The 27,997-nt window shown below is 43.6% G+C and overlaps 2 protein-coding genes across 5 annotated transcripts in view; one reads left to right on the top strand and one right to left on the bottom strand.

Annotated features, from left to right (window-relative positions):
* Positions 1-17,652, top strand: part of jmjd1cb (jumonji domain containing 1Cb) — a 115,871-nt gene extending 98,219 nt beyond the window's left edge. For all 4 annotated transcript variants that reach the window (XM_058406538.1, XM_058406537.1, XM_058406536.1 and 1 more), the window contains 18 exons: positions 105-277; positions 829-3,005; positions 4,109-4,310; positions 4,951-5,165; positions 5,476-5,628; positions 6,325-6,414; positions 6,877-7,001; positions 7,152-7,365; positions 8,044-8,252; positions 8,720-8,998; positions 9,669-9,837; positions 9,952-10,042; positions 10,163-10,293; positions 10,641-10,763; positions 11,709-11,848; positions 13,339-13,515; positions 13,679-13,810; positions 16,610-17,652. In XM_058406538.1, coding sequence (XP_058262521.1) covers positions 105-277; positions 829-3,005; positions 4,109-4,310; positions 4,951-5,165; positions 5,476-5,628; positions 6,325-6,414; positions 6,877-7,001; positions 7,152-7,365; positions 8,044-8,252; positions 8,720-8,998; positions 9,669-9,837; positions 9,952-10,042; positions 10,163-10,293; positions 10,641-10,763; positions 11,709-11,848; positions 13,339-13,515; positions 13,679-13,810; positions 16,610-16,705 — 4,896 coding nt within the window. In that variant the 3' untranslated portion in view covers positions 16,706-17,652. The remainder of the gene's footprint in view (positions 1-104; positions 278-828; positions 3,006-4,108; positions 4,311-4,950; positions 5,166-5,475; positions 5,629-6,324; positions 6,415-6,876; positions 7,002-7,151; positions 7,366-8,043; positions 8,253-8,719; positions 8,999-9,668; positions 9,838-9,951; positions 10,043-10,162; positions 10,294-10,640; positions 10,764-11,708; positions 11,849-13,338; positions 13,516-13,678; positions 13,811-16,609) is intronic.
* A 1,647-nt stretch (positions 17,653-19,299) lies between these two features.
* Positions 19,300-27,887, bottom strand: nrbf2b (nuclear receptor binding factor 2b). Its single transcript, XM_058406988.1, has 4 exons — positions 27,693-27,887; positions 23,271-23,355; positions 22,956-22,996; positions 19,300-21,450 (listed from the first exon to the last, which is right to left on the bottom strand). Exons 1-4 carry the CDS (start codon positions 27,720-27,722, stop codon positions 20,833-20,835), a joined length of 774 nt encoding a protein of 257 aa, XP_058262971.1. The 5' UTR covers positions 27,723-27,887; the 3' UTR covers positions 19,300-20,832.
* Between the last annotated feature and the right edge of the window lie 110 nt (positions 27,888-27,997).

Raw genomic sequence — 27,997 nt, 5'->3', positions numbered from 1 at the left:
TTGTGCTTACAGCCACACCCTGATGCTATCTAGATGGATGTATTGGTCTTCATGTGTGTGTTTGTCTGTGTCTGTGTCTGTGTGTGTGCATGTGTTTGTTACAGAACACCTCCAGCCCCTGGCTTCATCAGCCCACCCCTGTGACCTCAGCAGACAGCCTAGGGATTCTGAGCCATGTCCCAGGTAGACCATCCAGTGCTGACCCCCACAGACCCCTTAAAATCACCTCACACTCCAGTCCACCACTCTCCAAAACACCTGCAGATCACCATAAAGGGTGAGTACACACACAAAGCTCATAACTTGTGACTTGAAATGAAACTAATTTGTTCTCATTTAGCAACCATGCCCCTAACTGAATTGTTTTGATGTACCATGAGTAGCTGTTTTTGGTTTTCTAAAGAAATCTTACTTGGTAAGGTGTAATATACAGACACTAACACAGAGGTCAGTTCAGTTCCTGCTCTGTTTTCAGGGCATGACTAAGTGAACAGGTTTTATTGTTTGAAGCATTTTTTGCTCTGAACTGTCTCTGTGTGGCCTGCTTGTCAAGTATATTGATAATGATCTCGATTTAGATTTAATGGATTAACGAAAAAGTCAATTTTACAATTTAGGGAAGTAAAGGTGAACTGTATTATATCAGTCATGGCAAGGATCTTCTGTTACAGAACCAGTAGTTTCATTAAATGTGAATAGTGTTTGAAATCAGATTTTACCATAGGTTTTGGAAAAGACAGGAATACACACTGGATTGTACGTTGTTGTACTGTTGAACTTACGTTTGATAAAAATATTAAAATTCTCTATTATTTTTCCCTTTGTCAGGGAGCTGGAAAGTAAGGTTTTTGTGGATCCTGTGCGTGGCCTGGTAACAGCCCACCTGAAGCAGGAGCCAGACCGAAGCCGGACACCCAACAGTAAGGAGCTGCAGCGCCTTTATATGGATTCATCACACATGAAGCAGCAGACACAGCCTCCCCGCCTGCCACTGGACACGCCAGACCGGGCCATTAAGTACAAGGAGGAGAACCGCCGGATTCTACAGGAGAGTATCGAGGTGGCCCCCTTTACTGCCAAGATCCGGTCAGGAGAGCCAGAGCGTGAGCCTTATGCCCGTATTCCCTCCCTTCCTATCAGTGGGCCGCCCAAGGAGAATGACCATTCGCCCTCTGATCTTTACAAATACAAGCACTCTGCAGCTCAATCACTTCCGCAGAGCAACTATTTCACCACCCTGTCCAACAGTGTGGTGAATGAACCACCCCGTCTCTACCCCTCCAAAGAGCTCAACTCCCTTACTGTTTCGAGTCCCCTGCCTCTGGGCTCCTACACTAGTAGCGGAGGCAGCGCAAAGTCCCTGTCCAAGCCTCCCCCACTCATCAAGCACCAGCCAGAGGGTGAGGGACTGGTGGGGAAGATCAATGAGCAGCTCAGTCAGCAGGTGGCCCTGAACCCACTCAGTACTCCGGTGGCAGCCAGTGAACGCCGCAGTCCGGCTGTCTCACCCTCAAACCAACTCAGGAGCATGCCTGCCCTGCACAGGGCACCCGTCTTTCACCCGCCCACCCAGCATACACTGGACCGCAAGGAGGCTGGCTGCGGTCGCCTCTCGCCGCCCACACTCACCCCCATTCAGCCGGTCAGTGTGGCTGGGAAGGTATCAGAGCAACAGAAGCCCCCCACTCTGCTGCCAGAGCTCAGGGAGGTGAAGAGCAGCATAGAGCTGGGCTCCAGTGAACCATGGAGGCCCAACTCTGACTCACAGAGCCATGATAAAGCAGCTCAGTGGCACTCAGACAAAAGTCAAGGGAAGCCACAGGCAGCCACAGCCTCTGTTATTGTTCGCTCTAGAACCTGCATTAAATATGACAGCTCACCGGGCTCCAAGTCTGGCGCCAAGGAGACGTCTGTCAGTAGGCCACATACAGGCAAAAACCAACTGGACTGCACCAAACTGGCTGAGACCAGAGAACCTGGCAGAGTTATACAGCAAAACACAAATAGGGAGGATATTTTTTTGCAGTACAAAAAGAACTTTGTCCGAGTCTCCCAGGGCAGCTTTCCCGGCTCTGCAGTAGCTGTTGTTAACTCTGTGTGCAATAGCAGTACTGATGTAACCACTTCTGCCTCTGCCGCTTCCACATACAATGTGCTGAGTCGAGGTACAGCTGAAATGCCATATCCCACCTCGGCCGCTCAGAGCAGCAGTAACATTAACAGACTGGAGGGTCCTGTACCCAAATGCAGGACTCCCACCGGCCCTGAGCTGCAGGAGTGTAATGCCAGGACAGCCTCCCCCAGTGGCCAGCAGCCGCAGCCCGGTTTGGCTCCAGCTCCACAGCCCTACTCTGGGAACTTCATCCACCTGAAAAAGCACAAGGCCGCCCTGGCTGCTGCCCAGTCCCGTGGTTCAAGCAGTGCCTCAGAGAGCGAAGGCAGCAGTCGATCCTCTCAGGAATCGCCCACCATCATCACCCAGGACCGTGCCTCGCCAGGCAACCCAGCCAGCAAAGTCAGCCCCCTTCCCAATGGCCAACAATCACAGATAAACCAGCCCAACTACCACAAGCTGAAGAAAGCTTGGCTCACTCGGCATTCGGAGGAAGACCGCAACACTAACAAGGTGGAGAAGATATCCAGTGCCGTCTCCGAGATCATTAAGCCGTGCACGGTGAACCTAGTAGCATCCACCTCCAGCGACACAGAGATAGGCAAAGATGGCAAATGCTTAGAGGATAAAATGAGCCAGGAGGACAGGAAACCACGAAGAGGTCCCTCCAAGCGGCCACATGAGTCTGGTTCGGACAGCGGTGATGACTCTGATGGCAGTGACAGCAAGCATGAGCAGAGAGCAAAGAGGCAGCCTAAGCCCACCTACAAGAAGAAACAGAATGACATGCAAAAGAAGAAAGGGGAAAATGATAAGGACGAGGAGGATGTCAAGCCCAATGGCATTTTCAGAAGCGCCAAGGAGAAAACCAAGCTCAAACTGGCCAGCAGCAGTAAGATTTTATCCTTTGAGTACAGAATTTTAGTAGTATATACATTTTTAGAATACCACAGATCTTGGATTGTTTAACTCAAAATAACAAACATAGCCCTACATTTCAGTTAGGGTCCAATGATTAGTCCAAAAAAAAAGATTCATGAAATATTCCAGGTTCAAATCAAAAACAAGTGTGTAACATTATTTTAGACTAGAAATGTGTACTACTATATAGCTAGGATACTAGATAGAACGATGCATTTCTTGTCTATTTATCAAAGTTTGAGCTTCTTGTGTATTTTTTTGTTATTAATTGCTATCTTGTTCAGTTGCATAAAGCTTTTTTATTCTAGGAAAAAAAAGCTTTTAAAATGTTTAAATCTATTTGCCACTCTCCATACGATCTTAATTGCATTATTGATTTCTAAAGAGAAAGATATTGTATGTCAGAAATAGATGAGCATTGTGGGGGTGGGGGTGGGCTCACATCTGGACTGCAGCTGTGGAGGTTTCAAAGCTGCTAAAGGAATGTTCAACTTTTATGTGAAATAAATCTTGCCAAGGCATGTTAAGTGTGCTTCTAACCAGAGAGCTTTTAGCAGGCCCCTCGTATTATTGTTACATGCAGAGAGGAGCCCCTTTGTAACTCAATATATGATCTAATACACACGCTCACTCTGAATTGTCATGTTTCATAACTGGAGTCATTATACTGAGCCAATGGAGTCACCTGGGTGTGACTAAATGGTGAAAACTTAGGTGAGAGAGATGGTGAAGTAACCCTCTTCCACTAACACCTTCCTACAAATTTTCATTTTTATTTTTTCATTTTTATTTTTGTAATTTATGCTTAATATCACACATATATAGCCTATAACAAAACAGGACAAGAACATGATTATAGTGTTCTACATGATTAAGTGTTTGTATTTGTTTTGTGGAATTTAATAAAATCAAATGTATTTTTTTCTTGAGACATAGCTGGAAATTTTTTATCTACTGTTTTGACTAGCACAGTATCTACATTATTTGTACCTGCAACATACAGGATCAGCTATCGGTCAACGTTGAGAAGTCTCTAAATATATTTGTGCTTTGTCTGTGTTCGTACGTGTTCAGACGGTATTCCTCGCTCAGTGCTGAAAGACTGGAGGAAAGTGAAGAAGCTGAAGCAGACGGGCGAGTCCTTCCTGCAGGACGATTCATGCTCAGAGATCGGCCCCAACCTGCAGAAGTGCCGCGAGTGCCGCTCCATCCGCACCAAGAAAGGAGAAGAGCCCACCCACTCTCCTGTCTTCTGCCGCTTTTACTATTTTCGCCGGTAAGAGAGTCAGTGACACCAGCGAGTACCGCTGACTTTTACCTTAAAGTTCAGTGGTACCTTTACAAAGGTAAATATTTTGGCCACAGCAGCAGAACATACCAGTTCATTTGGGCTACATACTGATATTATGAGCTGCCGTAGCAAGGGAATCAAATCAACGATCCTATTCTACACCAGATGGTGAAAGTCAAATGTAGTGCTCTTGTATACACCCTCTCTCCAGCTGAGGTATCATCCCCTGTATTCTAAATATATTCATTTTTGTCATTCCTGTGCTGTTTACTGGCCATCTGTAATCTTCTATTAGAGGTCTGAGAGGACAGGAACGCTGCCAAAAAGGAGTTTCTCGTGTTTAATGATAGGGTTAGCCCAACCTGCCCACTCCAGATTTGGGCAAAATCATCTAGTTGTCCACTCCATTCTTTACATGACCTGAATTAGTGTGGTCATTAAAGCTTGTGCAGATTAAGCAGGGTTAGGAAAATGTGGTTTTGGGGCCTGTTTAAAACAGCTTGTCTTTCCATTTCCTACTCACTCTCACACACAAACAACTATTGTTGCTCTTTTGTCATTGTCTTGCATGTCTATTTCATCCATTCCCTCACCACTCTCATTTTTTCTGTCACTCGTCCTATAGCCTTTCATATAGTAAGAACGGAGTTATCCGGATCGACGGCTTCTCATCCCCTGACCAGCACGATGAGGAGGCCTTGAGTCTCTGGGCTCCAGATACATGCGAAGAGAATGATCTGGACCTGGAAACCTCCAAATACATTCTCAGCTACATCGGAGACAAGTTCTGCCAGCTGGTCATGAGTGAGAAAACTGCAGCCACATGGATAAAGAAAGATGGTACTTTCACTCTATCAGATTTTCTCCTTTCTTTGTTATGACACTAGCTATATATTTAAATATGTCTAGACAAACTTGATTTATCATTTCAAATGACAGAATATGTGGCCCAGATAAACTCCAGAAACATTCTTGTTACAACATTACACATATCGTAGCTTTTGTCTTCTGTCTGCTGACTGAGGAATATGAAATTATCCCATCTGTCAGACTGTTGTTTTTAACAGAGAGAGAGAGAGAGAGAGAAAATGCTAGCAATCTGCTCCATGAACATCCATTTTATCCAGACTCTGTTTGCTTTGCCTTGCAGCCAAGATAGCCTGGAAACGGGCGGTGAGGGGGGTGCGTGAGAGCTGCGACGCATGCGAGGCCACATTGTTCAACATTCACTGGGTGTGCCAGAAATGTGGATTTGTGGTGTGCTTGGACTGCTACAAGGCGAAGGAGAAGAAGAACTCCAAAGGTCAGTTTCTGTTTTGATATTCAGTTGAGCCTGGTGAGGGTCACACACCCAACCACACTGACATCTCTACATCGCTGCCTGCTATGATCGGGACAGGGCAGATGGTGCACTTTCCTGCCGAGTCTGGGCAGTTTATCTTCTTACCTTCTGTTTAATAAGGACGTTTTCAGGAGACTCTGCTAACATGCTGAACTAATGCTCTGAACTTTACGCATATATTAAGTTCTGGTTTCTAACACGTCTATTATTATACATATTGCATAGAATTCATGTTATTACATATTATTATTATTATTATTATTATTATAAAAACTGAGCAGGTAGCAGAGCTTACGGTGTGCAAACAGTCAGACTGACAAAAATCTTTGCACGCAATTCATCGTCTGTTCCATCCTCATTCCCAGACGTGTTTGTCTCTGCAGTACATTGAGTCATTTCCATCAACAGCACTTTCTGATTGGTTTCTTCAAGCCCTGACATCTTTTCTGCTGAGTCATGTTCATGTTCCATTTTGTATTAATTAGAGCTATAAACAACATGGGTTCTCTACTCCACTGCAGGCTGGAGAGACAATCTGTGCTGTACTGTTTTTATTTAATTATTGCATGTGTCTGTATGTGTTTTGTTTTTTTTTTAAATGAGAAAAAAAGCTGTCACAATTTCCTTAAAAGTAATGTTACTTCTATTGTTCCACAGACAAAGAGCTGTACGCCTGGCTGAAGTGTGTCAAGGGACAGCCACATGATCACAAGCACTTGATGCCAACGCAGATTATTCCAGGAACAGGTGCAGAGCCACACATAACATACTCACGCTGCCAAAACATTTCCTCTTTTGGAAAATCTAAGAGAGAAAGGAGACAGTAAAACAGTATTCTTATAGATAACCTTAAATGAACTGAGCTCCGTTTTATTGAGCTAGTTTAACACACTCATCCCCTGACTACAGTTCGCCTCCTCATGCTTTGCCTCTTGCCAGAGCAAAAGACTGTAGGAAAACAAGCCCTTGCACATAGTGGGCACCCTGCGAGTCTGGAACAAAGGGCTGTTGTGGGGCTTGAGGCATGCTTGACAGAGTGCCGAGATAGCATAGTTCATAGCTCTCGATGTGAAGGCACATGCTGAATTAGGCAAAAAGGATCCAAGTCCCATCAACCTCTGCTTTGTACATCCTCCTCCTATATTCATTGTATTTAACTCTCTGGTATGTGAAAAGTGCCATAAAGAAGCTCTTTTTGTTGCACTGTAGTCTTGACGGACCTGGTGAATGCCATGCACATGCTCAGGGAGAAGTTTGGCATCAAAGGGCACTGCACCTGTGCCAACAAGCAGAACATCCTCAACAAGCTCCCATCCACTAACGGTGTTTCTCAGGTCTGTATCCGTGCTGAATCCCAATAACGAACCTGCACTCACAGTCCTGTTCCACCTCAGCAGCTCATCAGTATTAAAAAATGAAATAATATCTGCTTTTTTATATATATATACTCTAAACTCTGACCCTAATGTGCTTTCCTCCTGCAGGTCCTCCAGAACGTGCTGAATCACAGCAACAAGCTTTCCCTGTGCAAGCCTGAGGCTGGCCAGCACAACCTGGGACAGAAGGTGGAGGCGAACGGGGGCAGCAGCCCAGCCAGTGAACCCGGCACTGATAACAAGCTCACGCCTCCCGAATCTCAGTCACCGCTGCACTTTCTGGCCGACTTGGCTGAGCAGAAATCCCGGGAAGAGAAGAAAGGTGAGCAAAAGTGAAAGGTGAAACAGACTGAGAGAGACATAATTAGGAAATATTTGAATTCTAGAGCATTTCTTAGCATGAATGTGCGCATGCACTTTTGACAGGCAGCCAGAATTCCACAAGCCTCGTATTTAGCGGTATACATAACTGCTGCTCCCAGTCCCACAGTCCCAAAAGCTCACATAACCAGATGTTTATCCAGCATTTCATTTGGTTTTACATGCTGCCCTGACAGGCTATTCTAAAATGGAGCTCCACTCAGATGAATGTTGGATATGTGGGCTTTGGTCATTGTTTTCAACTATACAAAGCAGCTCATTCACAGATTTCTACTGAGAGTGCCTTTTCAGAACTGAACTGGTCATGTTTCATCTGTTATAATAGCGACAGGCTCTCAGTCACAGTTCTGGCACTGAATGCAGCGCATATTCGCTGTGATTGCTTGATTTAATGTGTCACGTAATTAGTAAGTCCATTCATGAGCGTAGTCATGTGTTTTAGAAAGTAAAGCACAAGCCATATAGTGCACAGGGTTCTCCTTTTCAACACCTGATCCATTGTGAATTAACAGCGTGGAACCTACCTATTCTTCCTGTCCGTTTTTTTTTTTTTGGATGACTAAATCAAAATAAGTTCTTTAGAGTTGTTAATGTGCCTGCATGGTGTCCCATCCGGCAGAGAACAAGGAGTCGGCTGTAGGGAAGGTGAAGGAAGAGAGCAGCGATGCTCTGGAGACTTTGCACTGTAAAGCTTCATCTCTGGTGGCCAACAGCACAGAGCAGGGCTCCACACTGCGAGACCTGCTCACCACCACGGCTGGAAAACTGCGCTTGGGCTCCACCGACGCCGGCATCGCCTTTGCCCCAGTCTACTCCACCGCCTCACAGGTCTCGCAGCACATACGATCACACTGTACACACTATGTACGCTCAAATTCGTTTGCAATAATGTGATAAGAAATCTAAATTTATTCATACAGAGAAAAGTATTTCAGCATCTGCAGCCAATCACTAACACCATCCAACATAAACAGGAAATTAATGATTTTACCACGCAGACAGATAGCTAGCATTTTCATGTCAGATAAGAACCTTGAGTAAAGGTTGTCTGTTGAATTAGTCATTCAGCAATAGATATATGACGCATGGGAAACTATGTCTGGCAGTTAAGACCGGAGGAGTTCAGTGTTTGCTTCATGCCTGGGACAGCTTTATATTGTACATTTCTGCCGAAATATCAAAACAAAATTCATGCAAAGTGGTTCTGCTGAAAGAGACACTTCTCTGACTACCACTACTACTAATAGTAATAATCATAATACTTCCTCCTCTGTTTCCCGTGTGTCCCTGCTCAGACTGGGAAAAGTGGTCGCACTATGCCCAACATCCTGGATGACATCATTGCTTCAGTGGTGGAGAATAAGATACCGGCAGACCGCAGCACTAAGCAGAGCCCAAGGGCTAAACCCCAGGAGGAGGTTAAGGCAGAGAGGAGGAAACAAGCCGAGGACGTCCCTGAGCAGCATGCAGACATCCCCCACTGCTGGCTGTATGATCATAGACTGCTCTGGCTCAAAGACCACCGCAGCAGCAACAACTGGAAACTGTTCAGAGAGTGCTGGAAGCAGGGACAGGTTAGTCACACCGCTGCAAACCACTCTTCTCATCTTAATTAAGCGTTTTCCATGGACATCAGAAAATAGCAAGGTATGTTTGAGAAACAAAGAAGGCAGAGGATGAAGGTTGTTTACATAGTACACGCTATTTTCCCCTTCAGTCTTTGCAGGTCTCTAGCACCCCCTGCTGGGGAGGTCTAACTCTTGTATTCTTTTCCTCTCCTCTGCTCTTCTTTCCCTCCTCCATATCCACGACTCAAAATGGCATTTACAGAGCTCCGGCTCTCAGCTCCAGGAGTTTATAGCCCTAAAGAAAGCGTACAGTGTTAATAAAATACACGGCTCTTGTGGTGGCCCGTGTGTGTTTTGAGCAGCAGGCTGCAGGGTCGTGCATCAAGGAGCCACATGAAGGTTTATTACACATCGTTCTGTAAAGATGTTTGTGTCAGCGTGTTTGAGCCTGTCTCTGAAAGCAAGGACATTGCAGGTATACCGTGTAGGAGTGCCGAGGCATTTGCAGATACAATAAAGCATGCTGGTTGCTGATGTATTACATATTGTAGCAGTTAAGGTTTTTCCCCTTCCTCCAGGCTTCATATTTTCCACTGTGTGAAAAAAGGAATGGTCTGAGAGTTGCTGTGATCCTGGCTGTCATTAAAGGCCCATTTCCTCTGTGGTGTTTTTCCAGCCTGTGCTCGTCTCAGGGGTTCACAAGAAGCTCAACGCCAGCCTGTGGAAGGCTGAAGCTTTCAGTCAGGAGTTCGCCGACCACCAGGGGGATCTGCTGAACTGCAAGGACGGCGTGGTTTCCAACTCAGGCATCAAAGAGTTCTGGGACGGCTTTGATGACCTGACAAGTGAGTAGTCCTGAGAACTATTCACCTGGGTGAACATCATAACTAGAATCAGGTTCTCCAGATGTAACCTTTATTGCATTCATTTGTTTCTCTGTATATTTATTTCTACTTCAGAACGGCCCAAGTCCAGAGATGGCGAGGCGATTGTGTACAGGCTAAAAGACTGGCCCTCAGGAGAAGAGTTCATGGCTCTAATGCCCTCTAGGTACGTTACAGATGATGTGTTGAACTGTGTTTTTTGTTTGCTTTGTGTTTTTTTTCCCTAACAATGAATGTAGGTTTGCAGGAGCGTGTTAATTGGATGTGTGTGTGTGTGTGTGTGTAGGTATGATGATCTGATGAAGAACCTCCCTCTGCCTGAGTATTCAGACCCTGAGGGGAATTTGAACTTGGCCTCCCATCTCCCCTCGTTCTTCGTGCGTCCTGACCTCGGCCCTCGTCTCTGCTGCGCATATGGTACTGCAGCTCTGTTTCTGCTTCACATCTCATCTAGCTCCCACACCATTTTACTGATATGAGCTTAATAAAAATAATATTGCTCATGAACTAAGATAAGACACGTTAATAAAACAATTTACCAACATGAATTAACTACAGAATATAAATCTGTAAAAGATAACCTAGTGTAGAACAAAACTGCAGTAAAATGCTGACTTTTTGTAAGAATGAAGGCTGCAAAAATATGTGAACAATTGAGGTAGAAGAGGTAACAGTAACTCCTGTGATGCTTTGACACGACTCATATCTCCTAACTCATGCCTGAGAGATAAGTATGTAAGCGAGCGTGTTTTTCTGTGTTTCAGGTGTTGCGTCATCTCAGGAGCAGGACTTTGGCACAGCCAACCTGCACATGGAAGTGTCCGACGTCGTTAGCGTGCTCGTTTATGTTGGAGTGGCCAAAGGGAATGGCGTCCTCTCTAAAACGGGTGAGTCTTTCTCTACTTCCCTCTGTCCTTCGCTTTTTACCAGAACGACGTGAACTAAATCAGCCTGCATTTTCATGAGGAGAGCCAGTAACAGAGGGAAAAATCATCCTACTGCTTTTTTCTCCCTTTTTTGGGAACAAAACGGGCTTGTTTTCCCCTCACTCTTCTCTGTGTCACAGAGCTTGGAAACACTCTCAGTACAGACTTTAAGGAATTCTGGAAACAATATAATGTTGCTTGGGTGGGGGTTATGAGCATCTGGAGGAGTTACAGGAGCCTTTCCTGGCGATCACACGGCTACGGCCGTTGTTGGAGTGAACAGACGCTGAGAGCGTGCTCTCTCCAGACACATTCCACAGAACGCAGCGCTCCACATGTCCGTGGCTGAAATGCTGCCCGATTTCGTCCTCCCGGCACAGAGCAGGCACAGATTGACTTTAAGTGAACAAGTGCTAATGCCTGCAGCTGTCGTCTTCGCTATGAATTGTGGAGAAAGTTCCTTTTAGAACACTGAAGGATTACTGCAGAGTTGGCAAGAGTCAAGCCCACACCTCCCAGCGTTTCAAGCCCACATCTCCCTTCCTTTGTGTCTTGGCAGAACTCCGGTCTGGCACTATGCCTCAGCTATGCCCTGTCTCTCGTCAAGAAAACTTTACTTAACTGCTTCATTCCTTCCTTTTCTCCCATCCTCCCTCCCTCTCCCTCCTTCTTGTCCCGTTCTGGCTGGGCTCTATTTATAGCGCTCTGTCTCCTGGGCCTAGTGCAGAGGGAAACGCGTTAGAAAAGCTGACACCCACTCGCCTCATCAGAATTAATTTTTAATCATTACATCCTCTTCATAGGAGGACTCCAAAGCTATTGTCAGGCAGCATGTCTTTGTTGTACATTAAGCTGACCGTGTAACATTTTGTGTGTATGTTAATATATTCATGTGTTTGTGCTCAGGAGTGCTGAAGAGGCTGGAGGAAGAGGATCTAGATGACAATGTGAAGAAGAGATTAAAGGACTCGAGTGAGACTCCTGGAGCCTTATGGCACGTCTATGCGAGCAAAGACTTGGAGAAAGTTAAAGAATTTCTGCACAAGGTTACTGCTTTAATTCCTTTTCATGGTGCATCACGTTAACAGTACAGCTTTTTCTTTCTCTTTCTCATGCTCTCTCTACCTTGTTATCTCCATCTGTCTTGTGCTGTGTTAGTGGACGTCCTTATAAAACCCTGCATTCCTCCTAAGGGAGGTTTTATAGGGTACATTTAATTACCTTCCTTCCTTTCAACTGCCTGTTCTGTTCTTGTGGCTCTTGGTCGGATGCTGTCATGCAGAAGACAGCAGGGTTAACGGAATGATTCTCGGAGCTCTCCTTAGCTTGCCCTTGCCTTTACATGCAGCAATTACCGAGCAAATGGGAATCTGAACTACTTTACAGCATGCACACTTTATTGTAGGGTTGGTTGTCTGGGATTCCTGAACAGTATTCATTAGCTGACTGACTAGGCAATGGTTTTGTTTCTATCTATTAAATGTGCAAATAAAGCTTTGAGGAAAAAGTTGCTAGAACCAAAATGGGAGAAAAATGGGGTAAATGTTTAATACGATATATTAAAGCGAATGTGAAGGTCGCGTCCTTTCCCGAGTTACAAAAAAAAAAACAAAAAAAAATTTTTTGCTTTTATAGTCATCAGTGCACTTATCTCATTTGCAATGCCATATGCCCCTGATTTTCATTAAGGCTTATCATCTGAATAAAATATATTATGATTAAAATTCTCCAGACTTAAATTGACTGAGTGCTTAAATTAGGAAAATTCAACTGAATAAATAAACTTTAAATATACAGTATGTTTTCTAAAGACTTTTAATACACCAGAGACCGTAAAATCCACTATTTATCATCATCCAGTGCTCACCAAGACTGCAGTCAGAAACCTTTACTCAATTTATTGTCACCTCTCAACACAGGTCACATCTGGCTTTAACATGTCCTGGGAGATCGGATCGGAAGCGGTCAGTGATAAGTGCAGGCGTGAACAGCGTCCAAATGTATCTTGAAGATCACTTAAACCACATTCGGAGGTGTTTTGGGAGGTATAAGGTTTCATAGCATTTGAAAGGATGAATGTGAATGGACAACAGAGAATCACCTCGAGGGTGAAATCAGAAAGCATGTAATCATCACGAGAATGTCCAGAAACTGTGCTGAGTGGTAGAGCTCTCCACCACTAAGATAACGGATTAGGAAGATGCTACTACAACAGAGACAAACGCAGCTGCTGCTCAGATTTATTGAGCAGACCATGAGAGTGAGGTGATAGGTAGAAAAAACAGGATCTGCAGGACATCTCTGTCTGAAAATAAATAGAAGGCCCCTGTAAATGTGTGAGACTCTGTGGAAGTATATATATATATATATATGCAATCTAACAGAAGTGGTCACAGGAGAGACATTTCAATGGCAGGTGTGAACAGCTATGTGTCTCAGCTTCTCACTTCTCATCATATCACTCAAGGTGCACGTTAATATCAGGTGTGAACGGGATCACGGTTCCTGACCCCGTATTGTGTTTTGTGGCTTGCAGATCTCTAAAGAGCAGGGTGTGGAGATCGCACCGGAGCACGATCCGATCAGGGAGCCGGGCTGGTACCTTAGCCGCAAGCAGAGGCAGCGTCTGCTGGAGGAGCACAGCGTACAGGGCAGCACCATCGTCCAGTTCCTGGGAGACTCTGTCCTGGTCCCTGCTGGAGCCCTGCACCAGGTCAAACACCTCTCTCCATCATGCTTATTCCTTATACCTGTGTGGATACATTATAAATCAAATTATAAATGTCACAGGACCTCCTCTGTAGGTGAAAATGTTAAATGAATGGATGAGGGAGGTGCAGTGCGTCATCCTTCATCTGGCTTTCTCACTAACACAGGTGCAGAACTTGCACAGCTGCATTCAGGTGATCAATGACTTTGTCTCGCCGGAGCACGTGGTGCACTCCTTCCACTTAACCCAGGAGCTGCGCTCCTCCAAAGAGGAAATCAACTATGAAGATAAGCTACAGGTACGAGCCACTTCTCTCACTGACCTGAAGGGTCCCCCCCTCCCCCTCCCCCCAGTGAGGGTTCTCTCACTGACCAGAAGGGTTCCACACACCTTGTTATCACTTGATGTCATGATCTTACTGCTTTATTGTCCTCAGAGGTAGAATCAGTTCCCATTTCAGTGTCTCCATTCCTTCTACTAAAGTGTAAAGACCCAGCTCTGTGGGATGAGACACTTTCCTGAGGAGAGGAGATGAGATGATAGTGGAAAAGTCACAAATTTATAAGAAATTCAACTTATTAAATTATTAAAAGTAAAATAAATCTAAAACTTAAATACCATCACCTTTAAATATATGAACTATAAGATTTTTAGAGATTTTATTATTATAGGACCCACATTTTTTTTGTAAAACAGTGAAATGTTTGAGAATTAAGTTTTCAGTTCTAATACTGTAAAAACATCACAAAAAAATCCATGCCCATTAAACACACATCATTTTAATATGAACTGATTGATGTGACCTTTCAACTGCTTGTGCAGTAGTTAAACATCAAGGAGCTTAAACATAGTCCGTATTTTACTGTATTTAATCTCGGCCAGAACTTGATTGGGTTTGGGTTCGGACGGGAAAGACTCCTGCAGTGTGTTTATACCCAAGAAAACGTGCTGAGCCTGTAAGATATAACAGAATCTTTAACCACTCTTCAGTTCAGAAGAAATGTTTTCTACTGATCATGAAGGCAACTCACTCACTCACACACACACACACACACACACACACACACACACACACAGAGGTCATATAAATCTACTGATGTATCAGAGTCAGACAGAAATAAAAACTCCATAACCCCACCCTCCAATAAAACTAATGTAGTCCACATAGGGAAAAAATGAACATGATCCTGTTGGAAAAAATGAAATGTTTAATACGCTGTGTGAGAGTAGGTCAGTGAAATGATGGGGCAGTAAAACTAGTTTTATCCCAGTTTTAATCCAGACATCATGTACAGCTCTTCTCTGTGAACCAGCTGCTGAGTAAACGCTGACCTCGGTCAGTATGTGACCCGACACGTCTGCTCAGACTTCCTGTAGACTTTAGTTATAATTATATTGTAATTATGGATGTATTTCTTTGATGGAGCATTGGTACACAGAGAATCTTTTAACACTTTAACTCTTGCCACAGGCTTTAGAATAAATATGCCAGGAAAGGTTTTTCAGAGCAGTTCTACAGTCATCTGCTTTAATTAATGGATCTTTTGTGTTTATTGAGTAGACTCTGGAGCACTTGTATAAACTAGTCTCACAGTTTCAGGGTAGATGTTGAGCTCTTACAGATTTCTCAGATCAAAACAAGGCAATGCTGGAAACCAGGATACAAGTGATGAAGACTTGTAATAATAAGCACGAGCAGCAGCGGGTATAGACTTTAGTTTATAAGGATCGAGCGAAATAAAGTCAAGAGACACTCGACTTGCACGAGGTTCACACACACAGTGTCCGAGATCGTTGAGAGCTCAAGACTTTCCAACGCCACGAGCGGCTGTGACCGTTGATTAGACGCGGGCGTGTCCAGTGATGTGACAAAGCTGAGACTTGAACTTTATGCAAATATGGAGCGAGACTGTGCGGCGGATCCCGGTAGGAGTGAAGACATCAGAGCGCACGTGATGCGTGGCCGAGAGATCACACTGCTTCTGCTTCATCTGGTATACAATGTGTGGTGATATACACTGCTGGGATTTATACACAGACAGCAAATCTCTCTCCAGAACATTTCATTTTAGCAGAAAGTAAACAGACTTGTTGTCATGTGGAATGCTAACTGCACAACACACTGATGAATCTTATTACTACAGCAACCAGCATGAGGAACGCATACCGACGTCATACTACAGCAGCTGGAGACTTCAGAGATAACCTCACTGCATGTTTAATGTGACTGTCCACTACAGGCTACTCTTAGTGAATTTTTAGAATTTTTAGGCCAGCAGATCAGTTTTAGACATTTCTCATGATATTGCTGTGTTCATGGGAATATCCTAGTGTTCACAGGAATACTGCAACTACATCTCAGAATTCAAGCCTCACAGCCCCTGCTAAGGGGAGACGTTTTCTTATTTTTGCTCAAAAAATTTAAATGAAAATAGAACAATCTATTTCTATGGAGCCCTGTTCGTATTTCTTGCAGTTTCCTACAGAAACACTGGTTTATGTCTGTTGAACAATACTTAAAACTGGGAATTCATATTCCAGTGTAATATAAAATAAAGCTAATATACAGTAGTTGAATGACTGATTCTCTACATGGTGAGACTCTCCCACCCTCCCTCTCCCCCACCCTCCCTCTCCTGCTGGAGACTGAAACCCATAAGACAAGAGCAAAGAAAGAGGAACATCAATGTTCTACATTTATACAGTGTCACAGACTGAAATCTCATTTTCCTTCCTGTCATCTGTCTCAGTTTTATATCACAGGTCTCTGTACTCTCTCTCTCTCTCTCTCTCTCTCTCTCTCTCTCTCGTATTGTGAGTGTCTGTGTTTCATTTTCCTCCTTTGTGTTCAGTTCTTCCTTGTATGTATTTTCACCTTTAATAGCTTAGCTCGTAGAGCTCATTAGTCTTTCAGCAGACGACGTCTAATAGATGTTTTTCAGCAGCGCTGCTCGCGCTTTCCTAAGTGCACAGTGTCCATTAATGAGTTGCTGTGTAATTTAGTATTTTAGCATTTTTTCCTCTCAGTGGCTCTTTTAAAGCACATGAGTCAGAGCCTGGCTGTAATCCATAATGTGTCTCTCTTTCTCTCTCACAGGTCAAGAACATCTTTTACCATTGTGTAAAGGATGCTGTGGGAACATTAAAGCGGTGCAGTGCTGAGGCTCAGGAGGAAGAGGAGGCGAACTCATGACCCTTCCTCACGCGGCTGTCAGCACGCCTTCATCACTTAACCCCAAATATGCACACTAACCTTCGCGTCCTGAACCTCCAGTGCCAAGCAGACTTTAAAAGAAGACAAAGGAAAGACATTATTTATTTGTTACTGACACCACAGCAGTATCACCCAAACACATCAGGATAACTGTGATTTTACAGAAAAGTAAAAAAACTGAAGATAATCTGCAAGCAGCGGCACCGCTGTTCACACTTTATTCACACTTTATTCACACTTTATTTGTTCGTCCGTTGTTCGGTTAGTTTTGTTTGTTTGTTTGTTTGTGTTTCTGCTTTATTTTTTCATTTTCTTTTCATACTGTATATTGTTTGTGAAAATGATGTATTTATTTCGAGGAGATCTTTGCTCAATGTTCTAGATCAAATGTAAATGTGACTTGTACAGTTTGCTAATCGGGATCCTGACACAGCTCACTACATAGAGACAGTAACTGTGAGAGCGGATCCGAACACCAGCTGTTGCCTGTACTTTGGGAATCGTCGCTGAGATCGCAGTCCTCATGCCATATCTTTTGAAAGATTTTAACTGCCAAACTATTGTAAACATTGTAAAGTTATATAATGTAAAGAAAGCCTAAATGAATAACACACTTCAGCATTTTATTAAGAAGTATTCACTGTAAAATGGAGACATTTACAAAAAAGTTGTAATTTATTTAAGAAAAATTGTCGTTTCTTTCTCTCTTTTTTTTGTTAAGCTTTACTATGGTGAAGTTTTGAAGTTGATGAAAAAAAATGAAAGACTTACTATGCTGTGTAAATATATACATATATACATTCACTGATGTATTTTTTTAAAACACAGCTTGCTTCAATTTCAGATTTTAAAAGTGCAAGTGTTACATGCTTTGTACATTGAAGTTCAAAGGGTTTTACATTTTCCATTAAAATGGATTTATCAGACGGCCGCATTCTGTGTTTTCTGAAGCGAAGCCGATCGATGATGTACTGACGAGCTGCTAATGACCGATCGTCCACCTTCAGTCCCAAAGCCAAACGTCTGTGCATGTGAACGAGTCGGGCCTCGAGAGACAAACACACGGCTGTTCCGCGTCCTCCACTCCATACGTCTCCATAATGTACACGTATCGATCCGAGCGGTTCCGCGTGCAGTCCTTCTGCTAACAGCTGATGGAACGTGTCTTTATCTCCGTCTCACAGAGACCTGTTTAATATTAGAGTTTACAAAGCTTCATTAATGATCCTAAAACATCAAAGCATTCAGTTCCTTTTGCTCACACACACACACACACACACACACACTGCTGTGATCTGTCGTCTCCTTCCATGAGAAGCTCTAACCTTATTACATTTTTATGTACTTTCACTACAAAACCCACAGCAGATGCAGACAGCTGTTCAGGGAAAGCTTCTTCCAGGGTGACTCCGCCCCATCCACAGCATCACGGCTCACTGAATAATTTCATGATGACCAAGAGGATGTCCCGTACGATAACCTACACAGACCCCAGATCTCGACCCAGGGGTGATTTATAGAGCGCTGGAGCTGTTCTGGTGTCTAAAAGCAAGTGCTATTGATTTCATTTGCATTTAATTTAATAGATAAGATATAATGTATTATATATATATATATATATATATATATATATATATATATATATATATATACATACATACATACATACATACACATACACATACACATTATCATTATACCCATTACATCATCCAACTTGGCCAAATATCATTTATAGATTTTAATCAATCTTTAGCACAGCAGCACCACTGCTTTATGAGACTGCAGTTCGATCCTGAGCTCGGCTTAGTGCAGAGTTATACATGTGTCTGTGTGTGTGGACTTCAGGGTCTGACCTCACCACGTGAGGTGTTCCTGAGATCCCCAGGTCCGAATCCAACAGAATAAAGCGTTACCACTGCTGTCTTCTGCACAGGTCACTCCCAAGCTGGAAGAACAGAAACATCAGTTTTACAGAAATACTGTAATCAATCCGGAGCTTTTTAATCTGAAATACAAAGCTTCATTAATGATCTGATTGTAAGTCTAGAATTTAGATCAAATGAATGAAATGACAAACGGCACATTTACATGAAGGAACTCTGCTATTTAAAAAAAGGAAAAAGAAAGCTTGAGTCAGCTGGAGCACTCGGTTATCTACAGTGGGGTTTTTTTTTAGTAATGGTTAACCACAGAAGTGGTGTTTTTACCTCAGTGATGTTAAACCCTGATGCATGTGTTGCACTGAAGGTTTCAGAATGATTTTTCTGACTGAGTGCACACTTTTTTTAAAATGCTTTTCATTATTTTTAATTACTCATATTACGCATCAATTTAAATACACATTTAGCGATTTATTTCAATTTAGCAAGCTTTATCATAATAAAAAAAGATATTTTATACCCATAATCCCTTGCACCATTCATTTTGTGTGCACAAATATTTAAAGTATATTTTAGATTATATGTAAAAGATTATATTTTATGCAGCATGTGCTCTGGAGGTTTTTTCATTATGTCATACACTGATCCAACGCTAGAGGGAGCAAGTCAGAGTATTATTAAAACAAGACCAAAACAAACCCGTTTCCCAGGTCTACATTATTTATTTTCTTCTCACGCTTCAATGTCATTTTATACAAAACACAAATTCTGATTAAACAAGCCAAGTGTAACATAAATCCTTCTTTATAATAATATCTGAACAATCATACACTTTAGAGCTACAACAGGCATTCATGCATGAACAGAACGGTACACTTTCATCATGACTTTCTTCTTCTCTCTCTCTCTCACACACACACACACACACACACACACACACACACACACACACACACACACACAAATGGAAGTGAAAAGGTTCAGATGCACTCGGATTACATCTGTAAAACAATAATTACACTGAAACATTAAATTAAAACGATGATTTGGTTCCCTCTTCGTGAGACAAACACGACGTCTCTAAATCCCAGTAAAAAGCGGTGAGATTTTTTTCCTTTCACATGTGGCACGAGTGGATTTGCTCGGGATTAGTGTTTGACGTAAAGCATAAAGCCCACTTATTGTTACATCCTGTATGATTGTGTATGGATATTCAGAGTATTCCTGCATATTCAAAGTAAAAATCACACATTCACCTGAAAACATTTTACTGTGTGATCACTTGATTACAGTACAACAATCTGAGAAACAAAACCCCAAAAAAACACAATGCATTAAACAAACATTAAACTGATCTAATGATTGGGAAAGGTTTGAGATTCTTCCACTGAGATGTGCATTTGGATCTGAGGCTCCTGTGCAGAAAAATCGAAGACAAACACCAGAAAGAAAAAAAGAAGGGGAAGAAGAGAGACACAGTGGAAAGCGTGTTATTGCTTGCCGAGTTGTGGCTGGTTTTGTGTTTCATTCTTTCTCTGGATCACAGGAACTGTTCAAATGGAGACAGGACACAGGTTTCTGATCTCCTCTCGTGGGTCATGGTGTGAGCCGGTTAGTTCTGTTCCTCTAACAGCATTGAGTCAGGAGACAGTGGCGAGGACGGGACACAATCCGAGGCAGTGAAGCTGTGTGTTCGTGCTTTTCCACATGCCATCATGTCTAACAATCTAACAAAAAAAAAATAAATCAAGAAGCTACGCAAACACATGCATGATCTTTCTCTCTCTCTCTCTCTCACACACACACACACACAGTTCACAGTGCTTGCTGTCCGTGTCTGGGATATAGTGGGTTCTTCGAGACACCCGGGTCTCCTCCTGATAAAGACCAGGCTTTGATATTTTCCCAAAACGTCTCAGTCATGCGCTCTCAGAGCTAGTCAGACGATCACGGCTTCCACCATGAGATATTTTTTTTCTCTTTAAACTTAATTACACATTGGAAATACTCAAAAAAGGCACAAGACCTGCAAAAGTCCTTTTTTGTATCAAATAGCTGCAGTACCTAGGATCATTAGAGAGACGGAGAAATAAAAAATTAGCATCTGATGCTTAGAAACAAGCCGTTTATGCCACCGACACCAGGGTCAGACACCCGGGCGGTGTGACCACGCCGATGCCCGTCCGATTGTGTTTTTTTTCCCTTTGATGAGCGCATATTTGCTCACAGTTTCTCTCCATCCAGTAGCTCCTGCAACTCATGCTGGATGTCTTCGGGCAGCTCGAGTGCGGGCAGCTCCTCCAGAGGGATCTCGTGAGGGGGCATCTCGAGTGGGGGCAGGTGAGGGATGGTGATGCCTGCAGGTTTGCGCTGGTCAGGTGCTGAAGGCAGTAGCCACAGCTCCGAGCTCTCTACCAGATGGGCGTCCGCGTCGCTCTCCCTGCGCAGACGCGCGTTCTCCTGACGTAGCCGCTCGTTTTCCCGAGTCAGGCGCTCGTTCTCCCCTAATAGGCGCTCCAGTAGCCGCCTCAGGTCCTCGATGGTGGTGCGCTGCTCCTCCAGGCGGGTCTTGTCGTCTTTGTGGGCCTTGGTGCCCGGGGTCAGCTCGGGTGCGGCGCCGGAGGAGCCTCTGTTTCTCAGCAGGTACAGCCAGGTGTCGTACTCGCGCTCAGGGCAGGAGGAGGAGCTCAGCTGAGCGTGAGACACTGACTCTGAGGACGAGGAAGGGAGCACCTGAAGGACACGGGGCTTGTTTTCTCGCCTTGCTCGCTTCCACCGCTCCTCGATCAACCTCTGCTGCTTCACGTGGCTGTCTCGCTGCAGCTCTAAAGACAGACGAGCCTAAGGAACACAGAATCAGATCAAAATGAGGCGAGTAACATCTAGGAGGTACTTCACATGTGACAGCATGGTACAATCATTATCTCTTTACTCTTTATTAGGAATGCCTGAACATTCATGCAGTTATCTAATCATCCAACCGGTAGCTCCTGGTGTCTGCAGTAAGAGGGTCCCACATGACTCCAGAGTCAAATCAACTATGATGTAGGGTGAACAGAGAGAGAGGCGGAGCAACTCACTTTTATTCGCAACATGGTGTAGTGGCAGATTCTGTTGAATTCAGTATCTTAGGTAAAAACACCTTTTTGGGCTTCATAAGTTTGTCATTTCCCCTTCTAAGGGATAAATCATCTGCATTAGCAGCATCATCTACATCTGAAGGCAGTCCTGAGATTCTTGAGATATGAGGCAGGACTCACTGCAAAACCGAAGAAGTGTGTAACTGGGCAGGTGGAAGTACAACGTCTTGGCTTTCACTTGGGCCAAGGGATCGTGCCTCCCTAAATATTTAAGACAGAAGCCATTTTGGCCTGCCTGAGATCCAGGAGCAAAGAGGGGATGAGGCAGGTCCTCAGGCTGGCTGGCTATTTTTTTCTTACGCCACCAGCCCACAGACTGACACTCACGAAAATGGGGGTTCTAGATCTGGAGGCATGCCAGCGGACTTTCTGCCGTTTAAAAGCAGTTGATTAACCTGGCATTTTGCTGTATTTCAGCCATCATCAGCTAGAAAGAGTGTCTGTCCATCAAGTGAGCAGTCCTCTATCATCTACTGGTGTTAGCAGATTGCCTCTGTTGAGTTTGGGAAGTTGACTGCGGTGATGCTGTGACTGAATAAACAGGAGCCTGGAGCTCAGCTGTCTTCCTCCACACCCTTAACACCAGGGTTCCTTAACCAGTTAGTGTTAGCAGTTAGACTCAGTGGTCTAGCGTATATATATAAGTATATACTTATAGGTAAGTATAAGTACTATATAAGTATGTGATTTGAGACACAATGCCTGAGTATTCAGGGGAAATTCATCCATTTTATCAGTGAATTCCTACATTACAGCCGCACACAGGGATGGAGCTGAAGAATAAATCAACAGATTTAAATTTGGCATGTCTGAATGTGACTCTCAGTAACACCTCAAAATACAAGATACATTTTTATAGATTAGAGTGATATTTCTGATATCACTTTGTAAAATAAAAGAATAACTGTTTGTAAATCAAGCCACCCCCAGTAGGGAACTTCTGCACAGAGGTCTGGAGAAACAAAGCAATGTTACTCATTAGAACAGACACTTCAGATGGAAATTTCTGATCCGTACGAAGCTCAAATTAACAGCCGAAGTGTATTACACTGTTTGTTGCAAGTGTTGGGAACATGACACAAAAAATGTAAGTAAAAAGTTAGGAATAAAACACGACAGGATGTGCTGTCAGAGGAAACAACACCTTTGAACACTGAACACTGGTGTGCATATGAAGTGGTAAGTGAGGTGAGAAAGCAGGAGTACCTGTTCACACTCTGTGAGCTTCATGGCCTCCTTCAGCAGTTCTAAAACACAGAAAAAAAACGTTATGTAAAAATGACACAAGCTTACGGACCATGACCTGTACTATACTGAGACTTGGAGTTACTGTTGGCCAAATGCAGGGCTTTACACTCTGTCTAACAGAAAGAAATCACAGAGACAGCATGACGCACACTTTATTCATACTTAATGCTCATCTGGTTTAAATTAGTGAAGAATATCTCAGTCTCAGACCTACACATTAGCACAGGCTCTGGCTCATGAGAAATGAAATCTTATAACTGAATGATGAGTAACCTGCAGCCTTTCTGTGGCAAGAGATAGCCTCTTCATATTTCCCAGCAGCAAGCAAGCGGTCTGCCTTCCTGCACTGCTGATGGGCCTGAGAGAGAGAGAGAGAGAGAGTTGAAAGAGAGCAAAAGAGAGAGAGAGAGAGAGAGAGTTGAAAGAGAGCAAAAAAAAGAGAGAGAGAGAGAGAGAGTTGAAAGAGAGCAAAAAAGAGAGAGTTGAAAGAGAGCAAAAAAGAGAGAGAGAGAGAGAGAGAGTTGAAAGAGAGCAAAAAAAAGAGAGAGAGAGTTGAAAGAGAGCAAAAAAAAGAGAGAGAGAGAGAGAGAGAGAGTTGAAAGAGAGCAAAAAAGAGAGAGAGAGAGAATCATGATGTAGTCATTAAGAATCCAGCAGACATTAGAGATGGTCAGTATAAAACACAATATGGCCTTTTATAAACCAGAACAGCTAAATGTTAGTGAGACATGAAAAAAACTTAAGACTTTTATTTTAAGTGTTTAATTGAATGAATATGGAAGAGGAGAGAAGAGAAACACCTCCCTATCACAGGTATAGTCTGAGTGACTGTAAAGTAATAGTTTCTGTGGAAATCAGATACATTTCATTTACACAACAGGGCCAGCTTCAGAACAGCGTTTTAAATCGAGTCTAAAGTCTAAATTCATGTCCAAGTCTTGAACACCTCACTGCTGTACATCACAAAGCAGTCAGTTATAAAAGTACTGAAGATAGTGTTGACCTTTGTTTACTCAACTCTAACTTTCTCAGTTACTTAAAGTTTTGATATTAATGAATTGATCTCAGAATTCCTTAAAAGCACAGCTTCAGTTCATCCCAGACGCAGATGATGCACATTAATGTAGTTTGCAAAACGGGGGCGCTGGTGGCTCAGTGGGCCGGGTTTGATTCCAAGCCAGTGCCCAAACCCCAGTCACTGGATGCAGTGCCAGTCCCAAGCCCAGATAAAATGTGAGGGTTGCGTCAGGAAGGGCATCCGGTGTAAAACCTGTGCCAAGGTGTTGTGTGAACCGGTTGGTCTGCTGTGGCAACCCCTCATACATGTAGGGAGCAGCCGAAAGATCAACAACAATGTACTTTGCAAAACGTTTCATAATATTTAAAATATTCATTAGATTTCATTTAGTTTCGACGTTTCTCTTAAGCCTGCCCAGTTTACACCGGACTGTACCAGTGCAGTTTATTTTCAAGCTACAAACTTCTAGTACCATATCCATAAAAGCGTGTTTATTCATAAACAGCACATCATCAATATGTCACTCTGTAACATCACACCTGATGTTAGTGCAAATGGAATCAATACCAAAGCATGTTTATTATATTCACTAATATTTACTAGATATGCTTATATAGTTCCACCACAGCAGATCATCTGCTCCATATTCTGTATCTGGCACAGGGTTTACACCAGATGGGGAAATACACCGATCAGGTATAACATTATGACCACTGACTGGTGAAGTGAATAAGATTGAGTATCTCCTCATCATGGCCCCTGTTAGTGGGTGGGATATATTAGGCAGGAAGTGAACATTTTGTCCTCAAAGTTGATGTTAGAAGCAGGAAAAATGGACAAGTGTAAGGATTTGAGCGAGTTTGACCAAAACGGCCAAATTGTGATGGCTAGACCACTGGATCAGAGCTTCTCCAAAACTGCAGCTCTTGTGGGGTGTTCCTGGTCTGCAGTGGTCAGTATCTATCAAAAGTGGTCCAAGGAAGGAACAGTGGTGAACCGTCGACAGGATCATGGCCGGTCAAGGCTCATTGATGCACGTGGGGAGCGAAGGCTGGCCCGTGTGATCCGATCCAACAGACGAGCTACTGTTGCTCAAACTGCTGAAGTAGTTAATGCTGTTTCTGATAGAAAGGGGTCAGAATACACAGTGCAGAGCTGTTTTGGCAGCAAAAGGGGGAGCAACACAATATTAGGCAGGTGGTCATAATCTTATGCCTGATCAGTATACACATACATACACTACTCACAGAAAGTTAAGGATATTGGGCTTTCGGGTGAAATTTCAGGATGCACCTAAAATGCACTATAACCTTTCCAGGTGAACTTAATTCGACCTTCTCTACCCTTCTGAATGCACATGTCCAACTGTTCAGTGTTTCAGTACTTTTTGCAGAACTTGCTGTTCTCTAACAAGGTGCTTAACGGCAAAATTCACAACTGGTGTTTGATCCATGAATCCACCAATAAATTTTCTGGTTCCATTAGAATTGGTATTTAAACAGTCCTCTTCATCATGCTGTTCACATTTTGACATCATGAGACCAAGACCACACCTAACAACTGATCAACAGAACCTCACCATTGTGAGGCTTCAAACAGGATGTTCTCAGAGGGAAGTGGCCACTGAGCTTAGAGTGTCACAGAGTGTCATCAGCAGGTTGGGACAGAGATACAGAGAGACTGGAAGAGGCACAGAAAGGCATAGAAGTGGACGTCTTTTGGCCACATCCCATGTTGATGACCGCTTCATTGTGAACAGTGCCCTGCGGAACCGGATGATGAATGCCACTCAACTCCAGGCACATTTAAGGGAGGTGAGAGGAACCCAAGTGTCACGTCAGACCATTCAAAACCGTTTACATCAGCGTGGTCTGTGTGCTAGACGACCTGCAAGGGCACCTGACCACACCACCAGGCACAGGCGTCGGGCCAGGGAGTATTTATACTGGACGAGGGACCGGTGGGCCTCAGTGCTGTTCTCTGATGAAAGTCGATTCACGTTGAGCAGAAATGATGGACCCAACGATGTTGGAGATGTCAAGGAGAGCGCTATGCATCAGCCACTGTTGTGGTGGTGTTACAGTCTGGGCAGGTGTGTCCACTCAATACAGAACTGACCTACATCTTGTGAATGGTACAGTGACAAGCCAATACTACCTGAATAACATCATTAATCCAGTCATTGTGCCCCTGCATGAACAACACAGGCCTAATTTCATCTTCATGGATGACAATGCTCCAGCTCATCGAGGCTGCATCATTAGGGAACGGCTGCTGGAGGCTGGGGTACCTCAAATGGAGTGGCCTGCACTTTCTCCAGACCCGAATCCCATAGAAAACCTGTGGGATCAGCCGAGTCGCCGTGTAGAGGCTCGTAACCCTGCACCCCAGAACCTCAATGACCTGAGGTCCGCCCTTCAAGAAGAGTGGAATGCCATGCCTCAGCAGACAATAAGTCGACTCGTGAACAGCATGAGACGTCGTGGTCAAGCTGTAATTGATGGTCAAGGGCACATGACAGATTATTGAGACATTGAGATTTTTTGTTGTGGTATATCCACCACTGTTGTTGGCTTTTGTTTCAATAAATTGTTTGAGATGAGGAAATCACCATTGCAGCTTCTACTTAAATGCCCTACTTTCATGATATAATATCACTGTAGTGTGAACTTTTTACATTTTCCATAAATTTCACCCAAAACCAAATATCCTTAACTTTTTGTGAGTAGTGTATTTATATATTTACAAAAACAAACGTGGACACTGGATTACTGGATGATTGTTAATGTTTGATGAGAAATATGAATCCAACTAAAAGAAGAAAGCCCAGTGCTTGTTTACAGGACGCTGGATTCACTGTGTTTGTGTGCATACAGTCACCTGACTGACCGCTGCAGTGTGACCCAGTCCTCTCATTAAACAAGACTGACCTCACCAACAAGCTCTGGACTGTGCACTTCTGCTCTGCAATGCACTGGGCTTTTGTTTTAGACACTGTCCCTATAATCTGTGCTATTATTTGGATCTGGAGCCGGTGATACAGGAGGACAGAGACAGACCTCAGCCGGACAGCTGACTTCCTGTTTGGCTAGACAACTAACTAAACATGACCAGTAGCGTCGACATGTCTAAGACGCGTTTGCATAATGAGTTTAAAGTTAAATATAGAAGAATAGAGAGAGTAACTGCTGACAAATACAGACACGATAACTAACTCTATGTAACAGTTATGCTAGTAATAACAGTATCATGCTAAGCTAAGCACAGAGCCCGTGGTGGACTGAGCAGCAGTTATACAGATAAAAACAGCAGTGATATACGAGCTGAGAGGGCTCACACACTCACACACACTCACACACACACACACACACACACACACACACACACACACACACTGACAGGTTCATGACTCACCTCAGCCGCTTTGTTCAGGGCGTTATGGCTCCACGGCTAACGCTAGCTACAGCGCTAACTAGGCTATAATACTACAAGGCGGAATCCCCAATGACTCTCTAACCCCAATATAAGGGCACTACCTGGTGTGTGAAATAAAGGATTCCATTACCCTATGAAGTGCACTAGCTTTCCATTTTAACGCTATTCGGGATTCTACCCCGGAACAGTTAGCTCAGTTAATCAACCCCAACGCTAACTGGAGCAATAATGAGAAAACTTACGAGATTTACAGGACTGTCCACCACCTCCATGCTTTATTCTCCAGGCGTTTTGGCTACATGAGAGTATTTTGTTGATGTTCAGAGGCGGTCAGTGGCACATCGTGACTTTTCGGGTTAAACTCCAGACTGGTCACACAACACCCGAGCAGAGAGCAACAACATTGTTCCTCTTGTGACAACAACACAGGGGAAAGAAACACATGACGTGGAAATAGGCATGTCGTCACTTCCTGCCTACTTTTGTTTACTTGTAATTCATTCATTTATTTTTAGGCGTTTTTTTTTCATATGGTGTACTTAATACT

The sequence above is a fragment of the Hemibagrus wyckioides genome, linkage group LG13 (assembly GCF_019097595.1).
Source record: "Hemibagrus wyckioides isolate EC202008001 linkage group LG13, SWU_Hwy_1.0, whole genome shotgun sequence".
NCBI classification, from domain to species: domain Eukaryota; kingdom Metazoa; phylum Chordata; class Actinopteri; order Siluriformes; family Bagridae; genus Hemibagrus; species Hemibagrus wyckioides.
This window is presented reverse-complemented; position numbering and strand designations above follow the sequence as displayed.

Coding starts and splice junctions, on each gene's coding strand:
- nrbf2b (XM_058406988.1), bottom strand. CDS start 27,722: ATGGAGGTGGTGGACAGTCCTGTAAATCTC. Junction 23,356..27,692: donor TGGACAGTCCTGTAAATCTC/GTAAGTTTTCTC, acceptor TCTCTCTCTCAG/GCCCATCAGCAGTGCAGGAA. Junction 21,451..22,955: donor AGCTCACAGAGTGTGAACAG/GTACTCCTGCTT, acceptor TGTGTTCCTTAG/GCTCGTCTGTCTTTAGAGCT.